Source organism: Arvicanthis niloticus, chromosome 6 (assembly GCF_011762505.2).
Source record: "Arvicanthis niloticus isolate mArvNil1 chromosome 6, mArvNil1.pat.X, whole genome shotgun sequence".
Taxonomy (NCBI): domain Eukaryota; kingdom Metazoa; phylum Chordata; class Mammalia; order Rodentia; family Muridae; genus Arvicanthis; species Arvicanthis niloticus.
In genome coordinates this window covers 31,940,393-31,960,417 of record NC_047663.1, presented here as the reverse complement: position 1 = coordinate 31,960,417, position 20,025 = coordinate 31,940,393, and the positions used below count along the sequence as shown (strand labels likewise).

The window sequence follows — 20,025 nt, the reverse complement described above, 5'->3', positions numbered from 1 at the left end:
TGAACCTAAATGTCTTTATCCTACTTTGGTTTCTATTGAAGTGAAGAGACATCATGACTGTGACAACTCTTACAAAGGACATTTAACTGGGTCTGGCTTACAGTTTCAGAGGTTCAGTCCATTATTGTCATGGCAGAAATCATGGTGGCAGGCAGGCAGACATGGTGCTGGAGAAGGAGCTGAGAGTTCTACATTTCGATCTGAAGGCAGCAGGAAATGAACTGGCTGAGACCTGAAAGCTCACCGGCATGGTGGCACACTTCTTCCAGCAAGGCCACACCTACTCCAACAAGGTCACACTTCCTATGGGTAAAGCATTCAAACACATGAGTCTATGCCAGCCATTCCTATGAAAACCACCATAGTCTTCAACTAAAAATGTAGTAAAATCTTCCATAATTTTTATGATATTTTTGCCTCTGATAGTTTAAATAATTAACCTTGGACCTTTGGGACATTGTATCTTATCAAAGACATAAGGAACTCTGTATTTAATACCAGAAATAAGTTGCCACCACACTATTTAAAATACAAAAAACAATATTTTGGTATTTTAAACATCAGACTCAATAGTGTTGCAACATTATAGAGTGCATATTTCTCAAGAAATGTTGTTGGTACACGGTCAAAATTGACTTCAGTACAAACATATGTGAATACACATGAGAATCCATGGGGTACCTCTCTTATGGGTTCAAAATGTCTCCCTCCCCAACACAGAGTACCTATAGAGATATTTGATTCCTGTTTTAGGCAGTAGGGAGAGATGGGGAAAGAGAAAGGAGTGGGAGAGGAGAAAGAGAGGGAGAAGAGGAGAAAGAGAAGAGAATTGGGAATTACAATGCTGTCCCTTCTCTAAGCTTCAGTTTTCCTAAATTCAGAGACTAAGTCTCAAATAGTGGGACTTAGGTTTACCCTTCCCCCTGAGCTCTGCAACACTGCATGTGTGCCACAGTTACACAAATCAAACTCAAAGCCCCCGAGCATCTCCCTGCATGGTAAGTGTGCAGTTAATGTTTGCAGTGAATGAAGGAACTCGTACATCCTGACCGCCCTGAGGGGTTGTTTGGAAACTCTGAGGCTTGTTACTAGTATTTACAGTTCCCTCTCTGCCAGCCATCATTGCTGACCTATTGCCAAGTTGGTTTTCTTTATGCAGTAACCACTAGATGGCACAAAAGGAAAAGGCTACAGACAATGAAAGAAGACAAGCCCGTAAGACGACAAGGTGGCCACAATGAAGAAGAGGAAAAAGGAGGAGGAGGAAGAAGAGAAGGAGGAGGAGGAAGAGGAAGAGGAAGAGGAAGAGGAGGAGAAGGAGGAGGAGGAGGAAGAGGAGGAAGAGGAGGATAAAGAGGAGGAGGAGGAAGAAGAAGAGGAGGATAAGGAGGAGGAGGAGGAGAGGAGATGAGGAGAAGGAGGAGAAGGAGAAAAGCAGACATCTTAGTATTGATTAGGTAAAAAGAGATAGGCTTCATTTCACCCTGGACATTACAAGAAGCAGACCTACGAGGGGAAGGCTGGTCATAGAATACAGTTTCAGCAGAGACAGGGCAGTCACACAACAATAATGACAGGAGCAAAACTCTATGCTGATGGTACTAAAAAACTCGAGGCCAAGAACAGTAATCTTAATGCACATATTAATAGAACACCAAGAGAAAAGTCAGCACAATTGCATTGATGAATGAAGAGAAGCCAGGCCAGATTAACCATCGTGACTCGGGTTATTACTAAAGAAACCTGGAACAGATGAGGCAACCCCACTTAGAAGAGCAAAGTAGCCGCACATAATTTGATTTAATATGGACCACAAGGATGGTCACTCAGTTTTCACAATTGTTTATACATCTGTTTAAAGGTGCCAAGGGGCCCCATATTGTTCTCTGGAAGACACCATGACCTTGGAGGTGCAAAGTTCATTACAGAAGTTAAGGAACTAGAGTTCAGTGTGGGCAAAGAAGGTAAAAATCTGGTGTAGACGGCAGCTTTTTGAAGCCTGGCCTCAGCCTGGGGCATTGCCTGCGATTGGCAGACACAAGACAATCCCACTTACTGGGGTCCTGCACTCACCTAGAAACTTCCTGTTTGCAAATAGATCTTTCTATAGATCTGCCTTCAGGAAGAAGGCAAGCCATGGTCCTTTCCCAGAGAGCCACGGGAGTTCAATATATTGGCACTCTATTTATAACACCTGTCTCCTAGGAGCTTGGTAAACAGGAAGTGTTGCCAGGAAAAGGATTTCCACTTGACAAAATTAATTCTCTGAATCTATCCAACAGGCGTTGAACTGTGTATTGAACACATCCCGGGGTAGCTCTTGGCTGATTTTCAAGGTCCAGTCGAACAGTTCCTTCACTCTCTGCTTTTTTATTCTCTCATCCAAATACTAACCAGACTCAACCTGCTTGGCTTCTAAGACTAGATGAGATTGGGCACGTTCAAAACAATATGGCCATAGACTTTGCTTTCATATTTTATGCTGAAGACTCCAAATACTTACATAGCAAAGTTATCCATGAAACTCCTATTAATGCAGAATCCAAGACTCAAGTCTCAAAGATCTTCATCAGATCAACCTGGGTCTAATACAGGCATCAACAGAGTCCAAGAAGGATGGCCCGAAACGAATAGCATATGAGAAGCACTCATCCTGAGTTCAGGACCACAGAGTCACAGGATATTTTATTTGGAAAAGGATCTCCTGAAGATTAAGAGTGACCCTCTTAGTCAGTGGTTCTCACCCTTCCTAATGCTCTGACCCTTTAATACAGCTCCTCATATTGTGGTGACCTCCAACCATAAAATTATTTAGGTTGCTACTACATAACTGTAATTTTGCTGCTGTTTTGAATCACAATGTAAATATCTGATATGCAACTAACGGGGTCATGACCCACAGGTTGAGAACCACTCCTCTAAAGCATTGCTGCATCCTCGGGTTCCTGTGGAAGCGCTTCACAAATGCATGCTGCAAGAAACTGCTCATTAGAGCTTAATAATGCTAACTCAAGACAAAACAAAAAACCTGTCAAACCTCAACCTCTGGATGCATCAGCCTTTAACTACAAGCATCAAAAGACGGCCATTATCATTAATTACGGCAATGGTCATTGATGTCCTGTGTGCCCCAAAATATACATACAAAAAACCATGGAAAGGAAATGAATTGTGGGAATGTAGTAATTAGCTTTTTTATTATAGTACCCAAATGGCTCACAGCAGCAGCCTCAGGAAGGACTCTTTCTGGCTGGTGGATTTGGAGGGTTCAGTGCATCATGGCAAGGAAGGTGTAGCAGAGCAGAGAAGTTCATGTCATGGTCCAGGAAGCAGAGAACAGTGAAATGCTAACATTGTCTCTCCTTTCCTCTGTCCAGACTACTAGCCTGTTGGGTGGCACCACCCATATTCAATGTGAGTCTCCCACCCAGGTCAACCTTTCCTGGAAATGCTCTTATAGACACAACCCCAGATGTGCTTCACTAATCAACTAGGTGATTCTAAATCCAGGCAAGTTAATAATGAAGATTTGCTATTACAGGAGCCCAATACAAATAATTTCAAAATGACAACAGCCGATCATTCTAGGAAGAGTCTTGCGCATCTGTGTAAGTCATAAGAAAGTGAAGCTGGGTATTTTGGCACTGTGGGATAGGACTATAAGTGAAATAGACAATTTTATTTTTAAAAAAGGAATAACTTATTCTAATCCATAAATAAATTTATTCCTAACCTCCATCTTTTACATCTTAAGCCTTATTTTATTTTTCATTATGTATTCATGTGTATGCCTGTGTGTGAAAACATACACAGGTGCTCTCAGAGCCAGAGACACTAGATCTCCCTAAGTTTCCACCACAGACAGTTGGGAGTCACTCAGCATAGGTGTTGGGAACTGAACTCAGCTCCTCTTCAAGAGCAACAAGTGCCCTAACCTGCTGAGCCGTGACTCCAGCCCACCCCATCACCCTTCAATGGTTCTTTGTGCAATGGACTGTTTAATATTTGTTTTCTCTGCAGAGCTGTAATTACCACATCAGTGAAACAATTCTATTCATGAAGATCAGGAAACTTTAGGAGGTGCTTGAGAAGGATATTTAGATGGACGAGTGAAAAGGAAAAAAAATGAAGGATGGTGACTATTTAAATCCCTTTTCCATTGCTGTAACAAACGCCGTGATCAAGACAGGTTATAAAACACAGTATTTAACTGAGCTGACGGTTTCCGGGGGTCAGGATCCATGACGGCAGTGCAGAGGCACCAGGAAGCACTATAGCAGCTGGGACAGTTAAAAGTCACATCTTGAGCCACAAGCAAGAGGCAAACTGATGCACACTTGGACTGATGCACACTTGGACTGATGCACACTTGGACTGATGCACACTTGGACTGATGCACACTTGGACTGATGCACACTTGGACTGATGCACACTTGGAATAATGCCTTGACCCTTTTGAAACTTCAAAGCCCACTCCTAATGATTCACCGCTTCCGACAAGGCCACACACCTCCAATCCTTCCCAAACAGTTCTACCAAAAGATCAAGTATCCAAACACTGGTGTCTATGGGGAACTGTGTTTGAATATTCAAACCACCAGTAGGTAGTAAATCTACCTACTAGGTACTGTTACTTTCCTCCTGATTAAAAACAAAAACAAAACAAACAAACAAAAACCAATGCTGATCTAAATCCCAAAGGCCTGGCATCCCAAATCACCCCATAACTCACATTAAGCTTTTATGAGTTGAAGGCCAGCAATACTACACACTTCACAGTTTTCAGGGCTATATGAGTGCTACAGTTTGTGACTGTGCACTCATTAACAGCACTTGCTCAAATGGATCCCTCCCTCCCTCCCTCTCTCCCTCCCTCTCTCCCTCCCTCTCTCCCTCCCTCTCCCTCTTCGTGTCTGTCCCCATTTCCTCTCCATCTCCCTCTCACACTCCAGTGTCAGTGGCTGTGGTATTAACAGAAAGAGCTTAAGTTATTAAACTGAGCAGCTCTAATCCCCGAGGTTTCCTGGAGCAGTGGAGATTATTGTATTTTTATTCCAGAGTCAATGTAGCCCTAGTGTTTACTCCTCGCGATGCCCACACTGACCCCAAATGCCTTTCTCTAGACACACTTCCCCTCTGTGGGAGAGGTGATGGAGTTCTACCTGGAGATCGACCCTGTCACCTTGAACCTCATCATCCTTGTTGCAAGCTACGTCATCTTGCTGTTGGTGTTTCTCATCTCCTGTGTGCTGTATGACTGCCGAGGCAAAGATCCCAGTAAGGAGTATGCTCCTCCGGAGACCACACTGAACGCCCAGCCGTCCATCCAAGTGGTGCTGACTCAGCACAGTGCTCATAGATCCCACTGGGAAAGGGGACCCAGCCTTCACTTTAAGGATCCTGCTCCAATTGGGAAGAAAAGCACCGTAGTGTGAGACTGGAGAAGGGATGCTGGGAAGAGACCAACAAATGCCGCAGAAAACGATTGTTCCTATCTTGGCCCCTGTTCTCCCCAAATGCACGTCTTGATTGGCTGAGGAAACGGAGGCGCCGACTTACTAGCTGCCCTCTGGGCACTCTTCTTGTGAATAAAACAACTGTTTAAGGTAAGATACTCCAAACGCTTTTCAGCTGTGCTCTCCAAAGGCAAGATCTCAGCAACAATGTTTCAGAGTGAGGCTGGTTACGAGTACCTTCAAGCTAGGAGGGGTGGACTTCGTATAAGGTTTAAAAGACAGGTAGGGTGGGTAAGGTGTCTGTGTAATACATAATGAAACTAATCAAGTCTGTACAACGTTATTATTTTTAAGGAATCAAACTTAACACATGGAGACTTCAGGGTATTGTGTCTGTGTGTAAAGGCTCATTCCATTTCTCTTCCAATACAAGCTGTGTGGCCAAGGCTGGAATTGACCTGCCTCTTTATACCTCGGGTCTAGTGATAAATTTTCATCTGAAAATTTCAGTTTCCAATGAATCTGCTTACTAAAACTACTTGAGGTAATGTTTAACACTTATTCCTGCTGCAATGAATGTCGGCCTGGTTCCTATGTGTACTTTTTTTTATCAGGAAGCTTCATCTCTGGTGGCTGGAGAGAGCTCATTCAGAAAAGCACTTCCTACAAGAGCATGAGGACCTGTGTTCAGATCCCATGCACTGATGTGAGAGATGAGTGTGGTTCCATGGGCCTGTAACCCCAGAGACAGATCCAGAGACAGGCGGGTCTGTCTCTGGGGTGTAATCACCTTCTTTAGCTGAATCAGTGAGCTCCAGGGTCAGGCTCAGTGAGAGACCCTGTCTCAAACAATAAAACAGAGAATAATAGAAGAAGCTATTCAACCTTTGGCCTCTACATCCCTGCACAAGCTCATGCATACATACCTACACATGCATAAATACATGTACATGCATAAATACATGCACAGACACAGGAAGTTTTACCTCTGGTCTTAAAAGCTGACTTGATATAATGTAAACATTGCAGATTCATTTAAAAAAAAATCTGAGATTTTTAAGACTTCTTATTTTAATCCCCCAAAGTGTGCCCACTATGTTCTTGGTCCTTTGTTGTTGTTGTTGACTAAGATTTTTTTTGAACATGATGTTCGAAGAGCATTGTGGGTACTCTGCCAGGGTCCTACAGGTTGCAGAAATAAAAATGCATCTGTTCAGTGCTAATTGGCTAGTCTCACCTACTCGGCCATCAAAGCGAAGGTGACTCAACTTGTAAGATAAATGGTTATTTTCCTAGCAGGTGAAAGTATGTTGGGAATACAGGAGATAGAATTTTGTATATAAGGAAGGTCAAAAATGAAGCTTACAAGCAAAAAATTATAGACTCCATTGACCGTGGAAGTCTGATGTCTTCTAAAACTGTGGAAAAAAAAAAATGTGAAATTGAATTACAGTTTCTGTGAGAGAAGAGGAAAGAGGAGAGCCTGGCCCAGCTTGCCCAGCTTCCACTCTGAGTCCTGTTTTGTGTTTACAGTTTTGTCTTTACAGGTAGCTACAACAATTATGAAGACAAAATGGTTCTCTTACATACATGTTTTGAAAATTATGTAGAAAATATGCAGAATTTTTAAGTTCACGGTCAAATAACAATCTCCACTCCTAAAATGAAAATGTAAAATATGACAGCATAATATAGAAAATTCACACACTGCTTCTAGGAGTTTCTCTTCCCGTACTAATGTCCTTCTTTCTTTACCCTAAGTCAGTAAATGCAAAATATATCATTGGAGGAAAAGTCAGGGAGTGGCCAAAATTAGCAATATATTAATTGATTTAGCTTTTGAGCGTCATAAATGTTTAACTCATCTAACAAGAGAATCAATAATATTTTTAATTAAGAATATGAAATAAGAATTCACTCAAAAATAGTTACATGAAATCTTTGCAGTTATGTTTCAATTCCATATTTGTGGCAATTCAATAAGACAAGGGGAGATGGTGGAAAGATGGCTGAAGGCTTTAAGGCACTTGCTGCTCTTGAACCAGAGTTCAGTTCCAAACTCCCATGTTGAGTGACTTACAAATGCTGTTCACCTCAGTCCCAGAGGCTCTAACAGTCTGTTCTAACTTCAGAGAGCACCTGCATGCACACACACACACACACACATATGCACATGCACAAGCACAAATAAATGATGGATTTTTTTAAAGGGAAACTAGCAGATATGGAGAAAAGTATAACATAAGAAAAAGAGAACAAAATAATGATGATGATGATGATAATAATAAATAATAATAATAATAATAATAATAATAATAATAATAACAACCATGAAGGAAAACAAAGACAGAGAACAGAAAAGAAGGGAAGCCAGAAAATTAGCTATAGGCAAGCTAAGGTTGGAATGGGTGGTATTGAACTACTCAAGTCCCCGGCACCCAGGTAATATGATTTAAGTGTATTTGTGTTCTCTAAACAGAAACCAATTTCAGGATTTAAAGGGTTTTTGTTTGTTTGTTTGTTTGTTTGTTTCTGGTAAAGAATTTTATGATAAGCATCTATCTCTAAGCCTCTTGCTGACATGCTGGTCTGTTTTGTGTGGCTACACGTCAGCACTGGAGATCATGTGACTGTAAAGAGGAAAGGGTCCCTTGACTCATGATCCTGCAGATTGCAAAGTCCAAGAATCCACATGCTGTGCTGTCACAGCGTGGCAGAGGATGTCACCAGGTACAAGACTGCTAACCCCAGTCTCTCTTTCCTTTTTTTTTTTTTTTTTTTTTTTAAGCAAGCTAACCTTATTTTGTCATCATAATCCTTGGTCTTTTAGAGTGCTAACAGCACTGACCTGAGCAGCTTCTGTAAATGCCCAGCATGTTCAGAGATCACATTGACCAAAACCCACTGCAAATATTATTATGCAAGATACCAAAAAAAAAAAAAAAAAAAGCAAAACAAAACAAAAAACCCTACCACCAAGTATCCATGGGTTGTAATGGCCAGGTTTGCATTATGATTCCACTAGTTCTGTGGTAAAATGTCCCACTCTCAGCTATCTCTAAGTACGTACCCAAAGGTGGCACCTCCACATGCCATTAACATATAAATTCAGAGATGAATTATCGACAGGTAAACTTTTATGCCTCTTCATGCAACCCCCGGGCTCTAACCGCGCATTCAGAAAGGAAGGGAGACAAGAAGAAACTGTTGTTCTTCCAGGAGTCTTTGGCCTGGGGGTGGATCTATGGTTCTGCCATCATCTCCTTTATTTACCTCATACTCGTTCTTTTTGTTGTTGTTTGATTTTTGCTTTTTCAAGAGTTTATCTGTGTAGCCTGGTTGTCCTGGAACTCACTCTGTAGACCAGGCTAGCCCGAACTCATGGATCTGCCTGCCTTGGTCTCCCAAGTGCTAGATTAAATGCTGAGCATGCTCCCTCTGTCTCTTCACCTGTTTGTGTTTGTATTTCAAATCCTAGAAATATATATATATATATATATATATATATATATATATATATATATATATATATGTTACTCTCTACTTTCATCTTCAGTGGATGGGTGTTTCCCTTGCATGTGTGTAAGCATACCATATGCATGCAATGCTCACATAGCCCAGAGGAGGGCGTTGGATTCCCTGGGACTGCAGTTACAGATGGTTGTGAATGAACATGTAGGGGCTGGGAATTGATCCCTGGTCCTCTGGAAGAGCAGCCAACAGTCTTAACCACTGAGTCGTCTCCCCAGCCTCACCATTTCTTGTTTTTAATTAAAGCTATTTCCTACAGGAATTATTAGTTTCACAGCTATGAGGTTCTTGGGTTTTATGAATTCACCACGGAAACCCAATGGGATGGACTGCCAACGAAAAACATGCAGTTCCCCACCCCCAACCTCGAAATACCATCTTATTTTTTGTTTTCTTGTGGGATTAGCACTTCCTTGGTTCACAGTCTTTCAATTTGTTACTTTCCTATCATGAGCAATTAGTGTTAAAGCAAATGCAACATTTTGCCCAATTTGGCCACAGTAATAGGCTTCGGGGGACATACACATAGAACACCCAGAAGGCAGCAGGAGAAAAAAGAGAGGAAAATGAGAGATTCTCAAGAATCAAAGTGTATGCCAGGCATTTTTTTTTTTTTAACCATGGTCTTATTTAATCTTCACACTCCCATATGAGAGTAACACACACACACACACACACACACACACACACAGAGTTTACATTTAATAATATGTGGCACAAAGCATAGGGACAGCTTCTTTAAGGTCTCCAAGCAGCTAGCCCACTCAGCAGACAGGATATGAACCTTTTTCTATTGGTCTCACCTTTGTACTATTTTTCCACCACAGAAAATATCCACCGTTGTTTGTTCTCCCTACTGATCACTTTCAATCGCTAGGGTTCAGGGCATGCCTATTAAGTAATATAATGACCAGATTTGCTCCACAGAATATTATAGCCAGAGTTGACAATAGGGGATAAGTTAATTGCCCTGATTTAGACAAAACAGTATCCCTTGGTGTTTCAAACGTCATTAGGGGATAGTGAACTAAGGTGGGCATTCTACCAGACAAGCCCACATCAGTTCCTTTCTGCCACCAATGGCTGGTAAGCCATTTATGCATGACTTGACTTCCCAGGCTACTTTAGCTAAAATATGAGTGTAACAGTGATAGCCCTAAAGTTTAAAATTGCATATGTAAAGTCCCTGACAGACAGTAACATTTCCGTGACAAGAAATCCATTGTTAGTACACCAAGGCGAGTGGACATAAGACGGAATCACACCATTCGAAGGCTCTGGTCAGTTCAGGCTAAGAGGTGTTCCTCCACCCACTGGAAATTTGAGAGGGAAAGCGTTAGGAGTTAGTTGAATTTTTCTCAATACACATATTCCCTAACTTATTTGTCAAAATCTTTAGACGTAGTATCTCAGAATTTGAGTTTGGTTTGAAACACAGTCATTTCTGCCATAAATTGGTCCAGATTAACTCACACTGGAAGTAGGATGGGAACCCCCAACCCCCAATCCAATATCGCTACCACTGTAATCAACACAGGAAATGAAACCAGGCATGTAACAGTGCATGTCTGTTATCTTAGCCCTTAGGAGACTGAGTTGGGAGAATCCTGAATCTGAGGTTAACCTGGACTGCACAGTAAGATACTGTCTGGAGATTGTAAAAGAAACAGATGACTGACAGTCAGAGAAACCACTCCTGAAAGACTAGATGTGTGCGATCCAAACCAAAAAAGCTGGGAGGCAGGAGAAAGGCCTGGAGCACATCCTTCAAGAGCCTTCAGAGAGAGCAGTCCCTGCTTAGACCTTTAGCCTGGATGGCCAACCTCCAAAAATGGGCTGTGTCAAACACAAACCGTCAGAGGCTCTTAAACTCTCTTCAGGTACCGCCTTTTCATTCAAACCATTTATGGGTACCTTAAAAAAAACATAAAAATTATATGTTTACTGAAAAAAAATCACAGATTTATTTTAAAACAATCTTTACTATACACAGATTTTACTGTTATTAACAAGCTGTTTTGCATGCTAATGAAATGGGTATGCTGGTTTTGCATAAATAATTAAGTCTTAGCTGAATACTTGAGACTGCAGGACATAGTTGAAGAGTACCTTCAGCAGATTTCAGAGTTCTCTGATATTTGATTTTAAGTCATTGGTTCTAGCAACTTCACACAAATCCGCAGTGTTTAGGGACATTTCTGATATGGTTGGAGATGTTGTCATGATCCTAAGCCAAATTTAATTTTGCATTTTTTTTTTTATGAAACTCAAGTCCAAGTTATAAAGTCAGACATTTTAACTATGAAGGTAAGATACATGAATTGATACATACTGGGCAATGATGATAGGCAAATACTAGAAGTTTTCTGTAACTGAATCACTTCTTCCATAAGAACAAAAACTGTACAGGAAAAACACTGCTGTTCATAATAATATCAGAGTCTCAAATCTGAGCCGAGGTGCTGTGTTCACTGCTGGGCACAATGTGGTGGTGTGAGCCGTGGAGCACACATGTACCATGTGTCCAGAACCAAGGCTGCTGGGAAGCAGCAAGATGCAGCACGGATGGGCACTAAGATCATCTAAGTCACACTAGGAATCACAACTAAGATTCCTCGCATGGTTGGCTGTGAATTCACTGGTGTTTGAGTTTTGTGGATTCTCTGGCAACTCCACAACATGGAGGAGTCGGTGTCAGAATGGCTGGAACAGATGGAGTCAAAGATGTTTGAGGGATGTGAGAGGGTGTTTTACAGTCCAAAGTACAGGACACTATCAGAAGTGACACAGTAAGAAGTCTGAGTCTCAGGGCAAGGGACACATCTCTCTCTCCTTCATTCTCTGCATCCCTCTCTCTCCTTCTCCCCTACTCCCCCCATATTCTCTCTGTGTGTGTGTCTCTCTGCTTTCTCTCTCTCTCTCTCTCTCTCTCTCTCTCTCTCTCTCTCTCTCTCTCTCACACACACACACACACACACACACACACACACACACACAGGCCAGGGAGACAGATGGCTCAGTTGGTAAGGTGCTTGCCTCAGAAGCACAAGGACCCAAGTTTGATCCCCAAGTTTCATGCTAAAAATAAATGAATAATTCCATGTGGCAACAGGAGCTTCTAATCCCAGTGGTTAGGGAGACAGAGGTAAGGAGACTCTGAGACTTGCTGGCCAGCCAGCCTGACCCACTTAGCCAGCTTAGGGCCAGTAAAAGCAAAAACAAAACCAGCTGGATGGTGTCTCAAGAACGACACCCACGGGTGCTCTCTATGCACATAATGTAAACACACACACACACACACACACACGCATACTGCCTCTAATATTATATATTATGGAGCCCAAGTACAAGAATACTTAATTGTTACAGAAACCAATTAGTATTAGCCCTAGAGGATTCAGTTTTCTTCAAATAATCATCTTAACAAATGGTTTTTATATTTATTTATTTTATTTTACAAGTATGAGCATTTTGTCTACATGTATGTATGTTCACCAATTGTATGTCTGAAACCCAAACACTGAAATCAGAAGACAGCGTAAGACCCTCTGGAACAGTCTCGAACTCCCCAAGAGTTACAGGTGGTCGTGGGCCACCACCGTGTTGGTTGGCTAGAAATCAAGCCTGGGCCATCTGCAAGAGCGACAGGTGCTCATACCTGTTGAGCCGTGTCTCTAGGCCCATGATCCATCTTCAGAGTGTCATGCAGAAGCCTTGAGGTGGTAGGATAGGGCTGGTAGAATCTGGGGATGCTGACTGTCGCCTGAGTGTTCATGATGATGGCAAAGCTGCCCAGTATCCCTGGGAAATAACAAAGTAACTCATGAAGATGAAAACAGAGTGGCTATTCTTGTCTCTTATCACTCCCTGCCTTGTTGGAGGAATACTAAATACAATCCTCTGGATTAGGACAGTACCGCCTTAGTGTCAGATAGAGTGTAGAGTCCAGTGCTGCACAGAGATGTCATGGACAGTTTCTTCCACATGACGTCACTCTCCCTAAGATCACTGGTGGTAAAAACCAGTGGCAAGATTTTGTGTGTGTGTGTGTGTGTGTGTGTGTGTGTGTGTGTGTGCGCGCGCGCGTGTAAGCAGCGCAAGCACATGCATGGTGCTGGGAACTGAACCGAGGATATTGCTATGCTGGGTAAATAAATACTCTACCACTGAACCATGGTAATAGCATCCACTAGTGTTTGAAATATTCAAATATCAAGTGCTACTCTGAATCGGCTGTAACAGTTCTCCTCAATGTTACCCTTCTTATCCTGTTCAACTTTAACCTATTCCCAAGATAGCGGGAAGTTTGCACCTCTGTCGTCTCCTGCGCTCTCCCCAGCCTCTGCTGGGATTCGTTCCTTCTCCACTTGGCACATCTCCAGCTTGGTGGCCTCAAGTGCAACCCAAAGCCGGCAGGCATACAAAATGAAGCTCAGAAGAAAGCTAAAAATGGCGGCGGGGCTGGGGGGGCTGGGGAGGCTGGGGGAAAAATTTGGGTCAGAAACCTGAAATACAGGTGGGAAACGAAAACATGCTGCTTCCGGAGATTTTATCATCGTCCAGAAGAAGCTTAGAGCAAACGTGTTTGTGGGATTTGGAATCTGGAGCAGCAGTCAGATTGGTAGCGGTGTTCTCATCACAGAAGATTAGCTGTAACAACTATTTGCCATGGAGAAGAGGAGGAAAGACTGATATTTTTGATGGAATTAAAATCATACCAGGAAGGAGGAAAATCAGAAAATCCAGGCAAGGTTTCCCCCTGCTCTGGAGAGAGAACTCATCGGTTCTCTCTCATCATCAGTTCACAGGGTTTGCTGTGTATGTGATGGTGTGGATTTGTGGTCCCAGAGTTGGGGAGACAGATGACTCCTGAGAAATGGAGCAAGAGTGTGGATATGTGTATGCCTGTGCACACACATGGCAAGCCTGCAAACACGCATTTTCTGATGGTCTAAGTCACTTTGCTCTTGCACTTTGCCTATCTTTCCAGTCATTCTCCTGCAGTTTCAGAAAGGAGCCCTGTTCTCCTAGTGATTTGTGTAAACATGGCCTGTGAAGACATCCAATCAGATTAGAGCAAAGGTGTGATAAACTGTGGTTAACAGGAGGTGGCCGAAAGCCAGGGTCACAGCACGCTGGTGAGTCACCATCACCTGTCGGCTGTGCTGGGAACCATTTGTTACTAATAATGAATTACTGAAGTGTGTGAATGATTTACCGGTTTGAATACAGAAAGTCAACTGAAGGGTAGCAGCAGCCCCACATCACTCTCAGCTTATTTGTAAAGCGCCGACACACAAGCAGGCACCGTCAGCACAGAAAAAGCTCACATACACTGACAGACCTCTTACCTAAAGAATATTTCTACAGCGTGGATCAGCACCTGCTGTGAACTCCGACCTCATGAAACTTACCAAGGAGCAAGAGAAGGGCTGCCAGAGCACGGGACATATGTCCTCTGAACTGTTACTAAGAGGTCAACATGTTGTATTGTTTTTCCCCAAGTTGACACAACTGGAATTGTAAAGTCCATTCTTTAAACTAGTGCCTACGCAATACTTTGGAGAGGTGAATGTATGTTCCTTTCTGTGATTCTGATCCTACTGCTCATTCTTCTGTGTGTGTGTGTGCATTTATCATTCTACACACACATTCTTACAGATGCTCTGCATTGTTTTATATGTCTGCCCTTAAGTATCTACCCCATTCCGCCTCATAACCTCTGATTTTGTCTATGTGTAAAAGGAACTTTCTGTTTCCCTTCTCTCCTTCCAACCCTCACGCTTTACTCTGGATCAGTGGGGGTGCACATCTGACATAGGAACATGGTATAGAATTGTTTTTAAGAAAATTAACAAGCTAGTGTAGCAGCGGCACACGTCTTGAATCCCAGCACTCACGGGCAAAGGCAGGCAGATTTCTGTGTTAGAAGCCAGCCTGGTCTACAGAGGAGTTTTAGGACAGCAAAACCTGAAACAGAGAAACCCTGCCTCCCAAAGGAGGATTGGGGGAAGAAAGAAAATACACCCTGGTAATTATTAGGTTGGAGGAGATCTATGCACATAAACAAAGGTTAATCTCCCATAAATTGGTAAATCCTACTCTTTCCTTTGAATCTCCTGGCTGTATATTAAATATCTAATGTAAGAGGCTGAGTAACACCCAACCTCCCACGTCAACCCCCAACACTACACCTCATACAGGGCTGAGCATATCAGAGTCTCCATTCTTAGGTAATGGCTGTGTTTCTTTGGCTGAACGAAAATGACTACCCCATTCAAAAAAAAAAAATCAATAGATACAGGATACAGCAGAGAGGCATCTGGGATGATTCAGTGTCCTGTCCTTAGGCAGAGAGGAGTGGTGTGTGCGTGTGCATGCGAGCATGTGTGTGTGCATGTGCGCGTGCACGTGCGTGCGTGCATGTGTGTGCGTGTGTGTGTGTTTCTTTTTCTTAGCCGTTCTTCCTTCTAGAATGAATCCTCTAGTGACAGGAAGATGTGTCCTGAAAAGCCACACAGAGCTGGGGCATTGTTGATCAGAGAGCAGAAGCAGGAAGCATCAACAGAATTCTGAGTCTCCCTTTCACAGGATCAGTGGCAAACACCCCCGAGTGCTAGTGTGTTTTCCAGCTGACATTTCAAGTAACTATCCCCATGCTGGAGCTTTGACAAATCAAGGTCTGTCCTACACTCTTTAGAGGAAACACAAACCATGACAAATGCTCTCAGCTCAGGCATATGGGGGGATACTGATTTCCTAGTTGCTAGGGTATATTAACAAATATGTTCCCAAATGCAAAAATAATGAGCTCACCACCATGCTGGGAGTGTTGACAATGAGAAACATGGGAGATTTGCTGGAGCTGCAGACGATCTTTAATTTTTAGAACATTGCCTTGCATTTCCATTCTAAGTAAATTTCATTGCATTTCCACTAAACCCATTTTTTAAAAAGATAGTCTCAGTGGTTAGGAATTAAAGTTTATGTTTCTCTATTTAAAAAAAAAAAAGGTTGTATTTTGTCTTTTTAAAAATATGCTCAGGTGTAACTAATAAAGAATCAGAGGCTGAGGGTGTCACTCATGTATAAAGTGTTTGCCTAGAATGCACAATGTCTTTGGCTCGGCCCTCATACTAAAAAAATCAAAACAAATAAACAACAATAATTAGAAAGAAAGGAGAGGGGGAGAAGGAAGGGAGGGGGAGGGAAGAGAAGGAGGGGAAGGAAAGAGGGAGGGAGAGAGAAAAGAAAGCAAGAGAGCAAGGAAGAGGTGAAGGGAGGGAGGGTGGGAGGGAGGGAGGGAGGAGAAGAAAGGGAGGGAGGGGAGAGGGGGAAGGAAGGGGGAGGGGGAGGAAGGGGAAGTGGGGAGGAAAGAGAACCAAATACACTAGTTGAAGCATGGTATGGTGTTGGTTGTCCCCTGAAGCACAATGTTGACAGGAAACTTTCAGAAGCTCTGTCTCCAGCGTATCCAAGATGGCCCCTACATCCGGGTAACTCTATTTTTCCCCCCTTGGCTCCCCCCCCCCCCCATGAACTCCTTTAGATTCTTTCTTGTCAGAATTTAGATACTACAGCTCCAAACTTTAACTCTGAGGTCCAGGCAAATAATCCTAGGTCAGCCGAGTTAGACCACGGGCCAGCGCTGTGTCTTTTTACAGTTCACTGACCAGACCTTAACCAAATGTCTGCCTCTGTGTAGAATGAAGGAGAAAGCAGCCAGATTTCATTAGGGACATTGACGTTCCCAACAAACTCTGAAAGGAAAGGGGGAGCACAGGAATTTGGCATGAACAGTCTCCCCAGTTGTTTTCCCTTTTCTAAAATTAATATGTATGTGTTAAGGTAGTCTTGAAAAGTGCTGACAAGGAAAAGGTAGACAAGCCGTTGTTGACCTAGTAGCAAGTGGTATATTGCTTGATTCTCTTTTATTCATCACTGAAATTACTTTTGTTGCATTTTTATTGTGAAAGGACCACTCATTCATCTGGGGAACTGAGAAAAACATAGCAAAGTTTATAAAAAAAGATGTAGGTTACCCATAATCCCGCTTACCCATAATCCTGCTCCTCAGTTTCAACTCTATCATTTTGTTTCATTTTCTGCTGAAGTAAAATTGGTGTGCTATGAACTACACTGTTTTTCACTTTCCCAATATAAGTGAATTTACCTATGCAGATGCAGTGCATCTCTGGGTAAGGACAACAGAGCTTTACAAATCCTGGTTGAAATCTATTCGGACCATGCCTGAGATGGGAAAGCATAAATATTATGGGCTGATTTTTCTCATGCACCATTTCTGAGAGACTGAATGGTGCATCTGCTGGCTCACTCATCATTCTCATTCTGAGTCCATATCATATGTTCTGTTTTGTGTATTTTTCCATTCCCAAGAAATGTCAAGGGCACAAACCAAGAGTTAAAATTATTTTTTAGGGAACATGAGATACTAAGGCTATTCCCATAATCTAGTTCACAAAACTTTCAATAGTGATTACTTTTTAAAGCAGGATTTGAAGATGGGGTTAATTTTTTTTCACTTTTGTATTTACTCACACTGGACACTTAGGTTTGACTGTCCATTGCAATTTTGATTACTGGTGACATCTGCCACTCGGCTCTTGTGACAATTCATTAAGTTGCTATAATAGTGTTTAGACAGTTGCTAGGCAACACTATATCATATAGCATATGTCATATATTAGCTATGATGAGGGTGATGGTGATGATGGTGACAGCTATAATGACAGTAGAAGAAGGGCATACTTCTATACTGTTGCTGATGACATGCATTCATACAATGTGTTATGTGGCAACTTGAGTATACATGTAAATATGCATATGCATACATGATGTGTGTGTGTGTGTGTCCTCTCAAATTTGAAAACATTTGGTCCACAAATTATACTTTTAGAAATTCTTCCTAGGTTGGGGATATGGCTCAGCTGATAAAGCTTTACCTAGCACACAGAAAATCCTGTGTTCAATTTTCTTATCCCACATAAGTCAGTATGGAGGTTCATGCAGGAAGATCAGAATATAGAAGCCTATATAGTGAGTCTAAGGTAAGCCTGGGCTACATGAGACCCTGTCTCAAAAGACAGGAACTGAAAAAAGAAAGAGAAGAGAAGGAGGGAGGGAGGATGGAGGAGGAAGAGCTAGAGAAGGAAGATGGGGGAAAGGGAAAAGGAGGAAGCAATGGAGGAGAAAGAAGAAAAGAAGAGGAAGAGGAGGAAGAAAGAGGAGGAGGATGAGAACAAGAACAAGACCATAAACAGGAAGAACAAAAGGAGGAGGAGGAGGAGGAAAAGGAAGAGGAGGAGGAAGAGGAGGAGACAAAGAAGGCAGAGGAAGAAGAGGAGGAGGAGGAGGAAAAAGAGGAGGAAGAGGAGGAGGAGGAGGAAAGTTTTCCCTATGGAAAAAAAGATAAATAAATGTATTAGAAATACCTAAAAGGCTAAATAGAAAGCACTGATAATAGGTTAAGTGTTCAAAATGGGAATGGCTTGACATATTGGGGTGAAAATTTACATTAGAATAATACAGACTTATTGTGGAACTGAGTTATTAACACTGGAGTATGCTAATAACATAATTTTAAAGGATTTCTGAAAAGCATGTGCAATGTAGCCCCCAACCATAGTATACATCATACATATCTCCGTGTGTCTTACAGCAGGAACTAAAACTTCAGAAACAATACTGAACTTTTAGAAATTATAATTTTTTCTCAGTTACACTGACAGTTTCATATTTTTTCTGCCACAAAACTCTATTGCTTGTGAAATTACTTAAAAGAGAGTCAAAGGGCATTGGGAGTGTGTTTCATAATACAGCCCCCATAGCAATGAGCTGGGCTCTGCTGGAGCTGGAGAAAGTACAAGAACTTTTAGCTTCCAAAGATAGAGCAGGCATGCTTGTCAAACTCTAGTGCACACTCAGCAGACACAAGACAAGAGTCCTGGACTGACTTGGGAGTCTGACTTGGGAGTCTGACATGGTCCTTGTCATTGTAACCAGAAAACCCCAGAGCAGCTCAATGCTGAAGAGCAGACAAACATGGAAAGGAGTCAAGCATAGCTGCTCACTCACCTCTTGCTGGGATGGCAGTCCTGTCTAGCAGCTTAACTCAGAGGCAGCAAGCAGCATTGCTGGAGACTGGTTTTGAATCTAGATGACTCTAAACCATCAGGCTCCTTCCAGTCATTTTCTGTGGAAGACCAAAGACTGCCCACCCCACTCCTCTAGGGAGTTTGCTAAGAGGAGTCACACACATTCCTGTGTCTCATAATGCTTTTCAGGGAAGAGAGATCTGGGAATTTTATACATGTGTCTCTCTCCTTTCTGTGAGGTTCGTTTAGATTCAAGATGGTGATACCACCCAAGGTAAAAGGAAAAAGTCCCCAGTGAGCTGAAATGCGGAATCAGTCCTCAGTTCCCCAAATGGCTGTGTCCCGGTAAACTTTGTCAACTAGACACAGCCTAGAGTTGTCTGAGAGGAGAGCATTGAAGAATTAGTTTGTCCAGATTGGGCTGTAGGCATGTCTATGAGGAGGCCGTTTCCTTGCTTGTTAATTGTTATAGGAGGGCCGTGCCCACTGTGGGCAGCACCATTCCCTGTTCAGACGACCTGGGCTGTATAGGACCAAGCCTGTGTGGACCAAAAAGCAGCATTCCTTCATAGTTTCTTTTATTTGTACTTGACTGTGAGAGTTCCTTGGTCAGAGGTAATTTCATGTGGAATAGCAAACAGGCTGACCTACTATACTACTTCCTGTTTGAGTTCCTACGTATGATAGACTATAATCTACACACTGAATAGACCCAAACACACTCTCTCTCTCTCTCTCTCTCTCTCTCTCTCTCTCTCTCTCTCTCTCTCTCTCTGTGCGTGTGTGTGTGTGTGTGTGTGTGTGTGTGTGTGTGTGTGTAAGCCAGAGGTTGACATCAAGTGTCTTCATAAGCACTCTCTACTTGTTCTCCCCAAGTTACGGTCTCTTGCTGAACCCAGAGTTTTTCAATTCAGCTAGTCTAG

At 42.5% G+C, this 20,025-nt stretch overlaps 2 protein-coding genes across 2 annotated transcripts in view; both read left to right on the top strand.

Annotated features, from left to right (window-relative positions):
* The first annotated feature begins 5,036 nt into the window (after positions 1-5,036).
* On the top strand, positions 5,037-5,435 carry Smim36 (small integral membrane protein 36). The gene has a single exon (XM_076936034.1). It carries the CDS (start codon positions 5,151-5,153, stop codon positions 5,433-5,435), a length of 285 nt encoding a protein of 94 aa, XP_076792149.1. The 5' UTR covers positions 5,037-5,150.
* Positions 5,436-5,523: 88 nt separating this feature from the next.
* Mmd (monocyte to macrophage differentiation associated) overlaps positions 5,524-20,025 on the top strand; it is an 86,406-nt gene continuing 71,904 nt past the window's right edge. The window contains exon 1 of the mRNA XM_034504904.2: positions 5,524-5,606. The gene's annotated coding sequence lies outside the window, so the exon portion shown is untranslated. The remainder of the gene's footprint in view (positions 5,607-20,025) is intronic.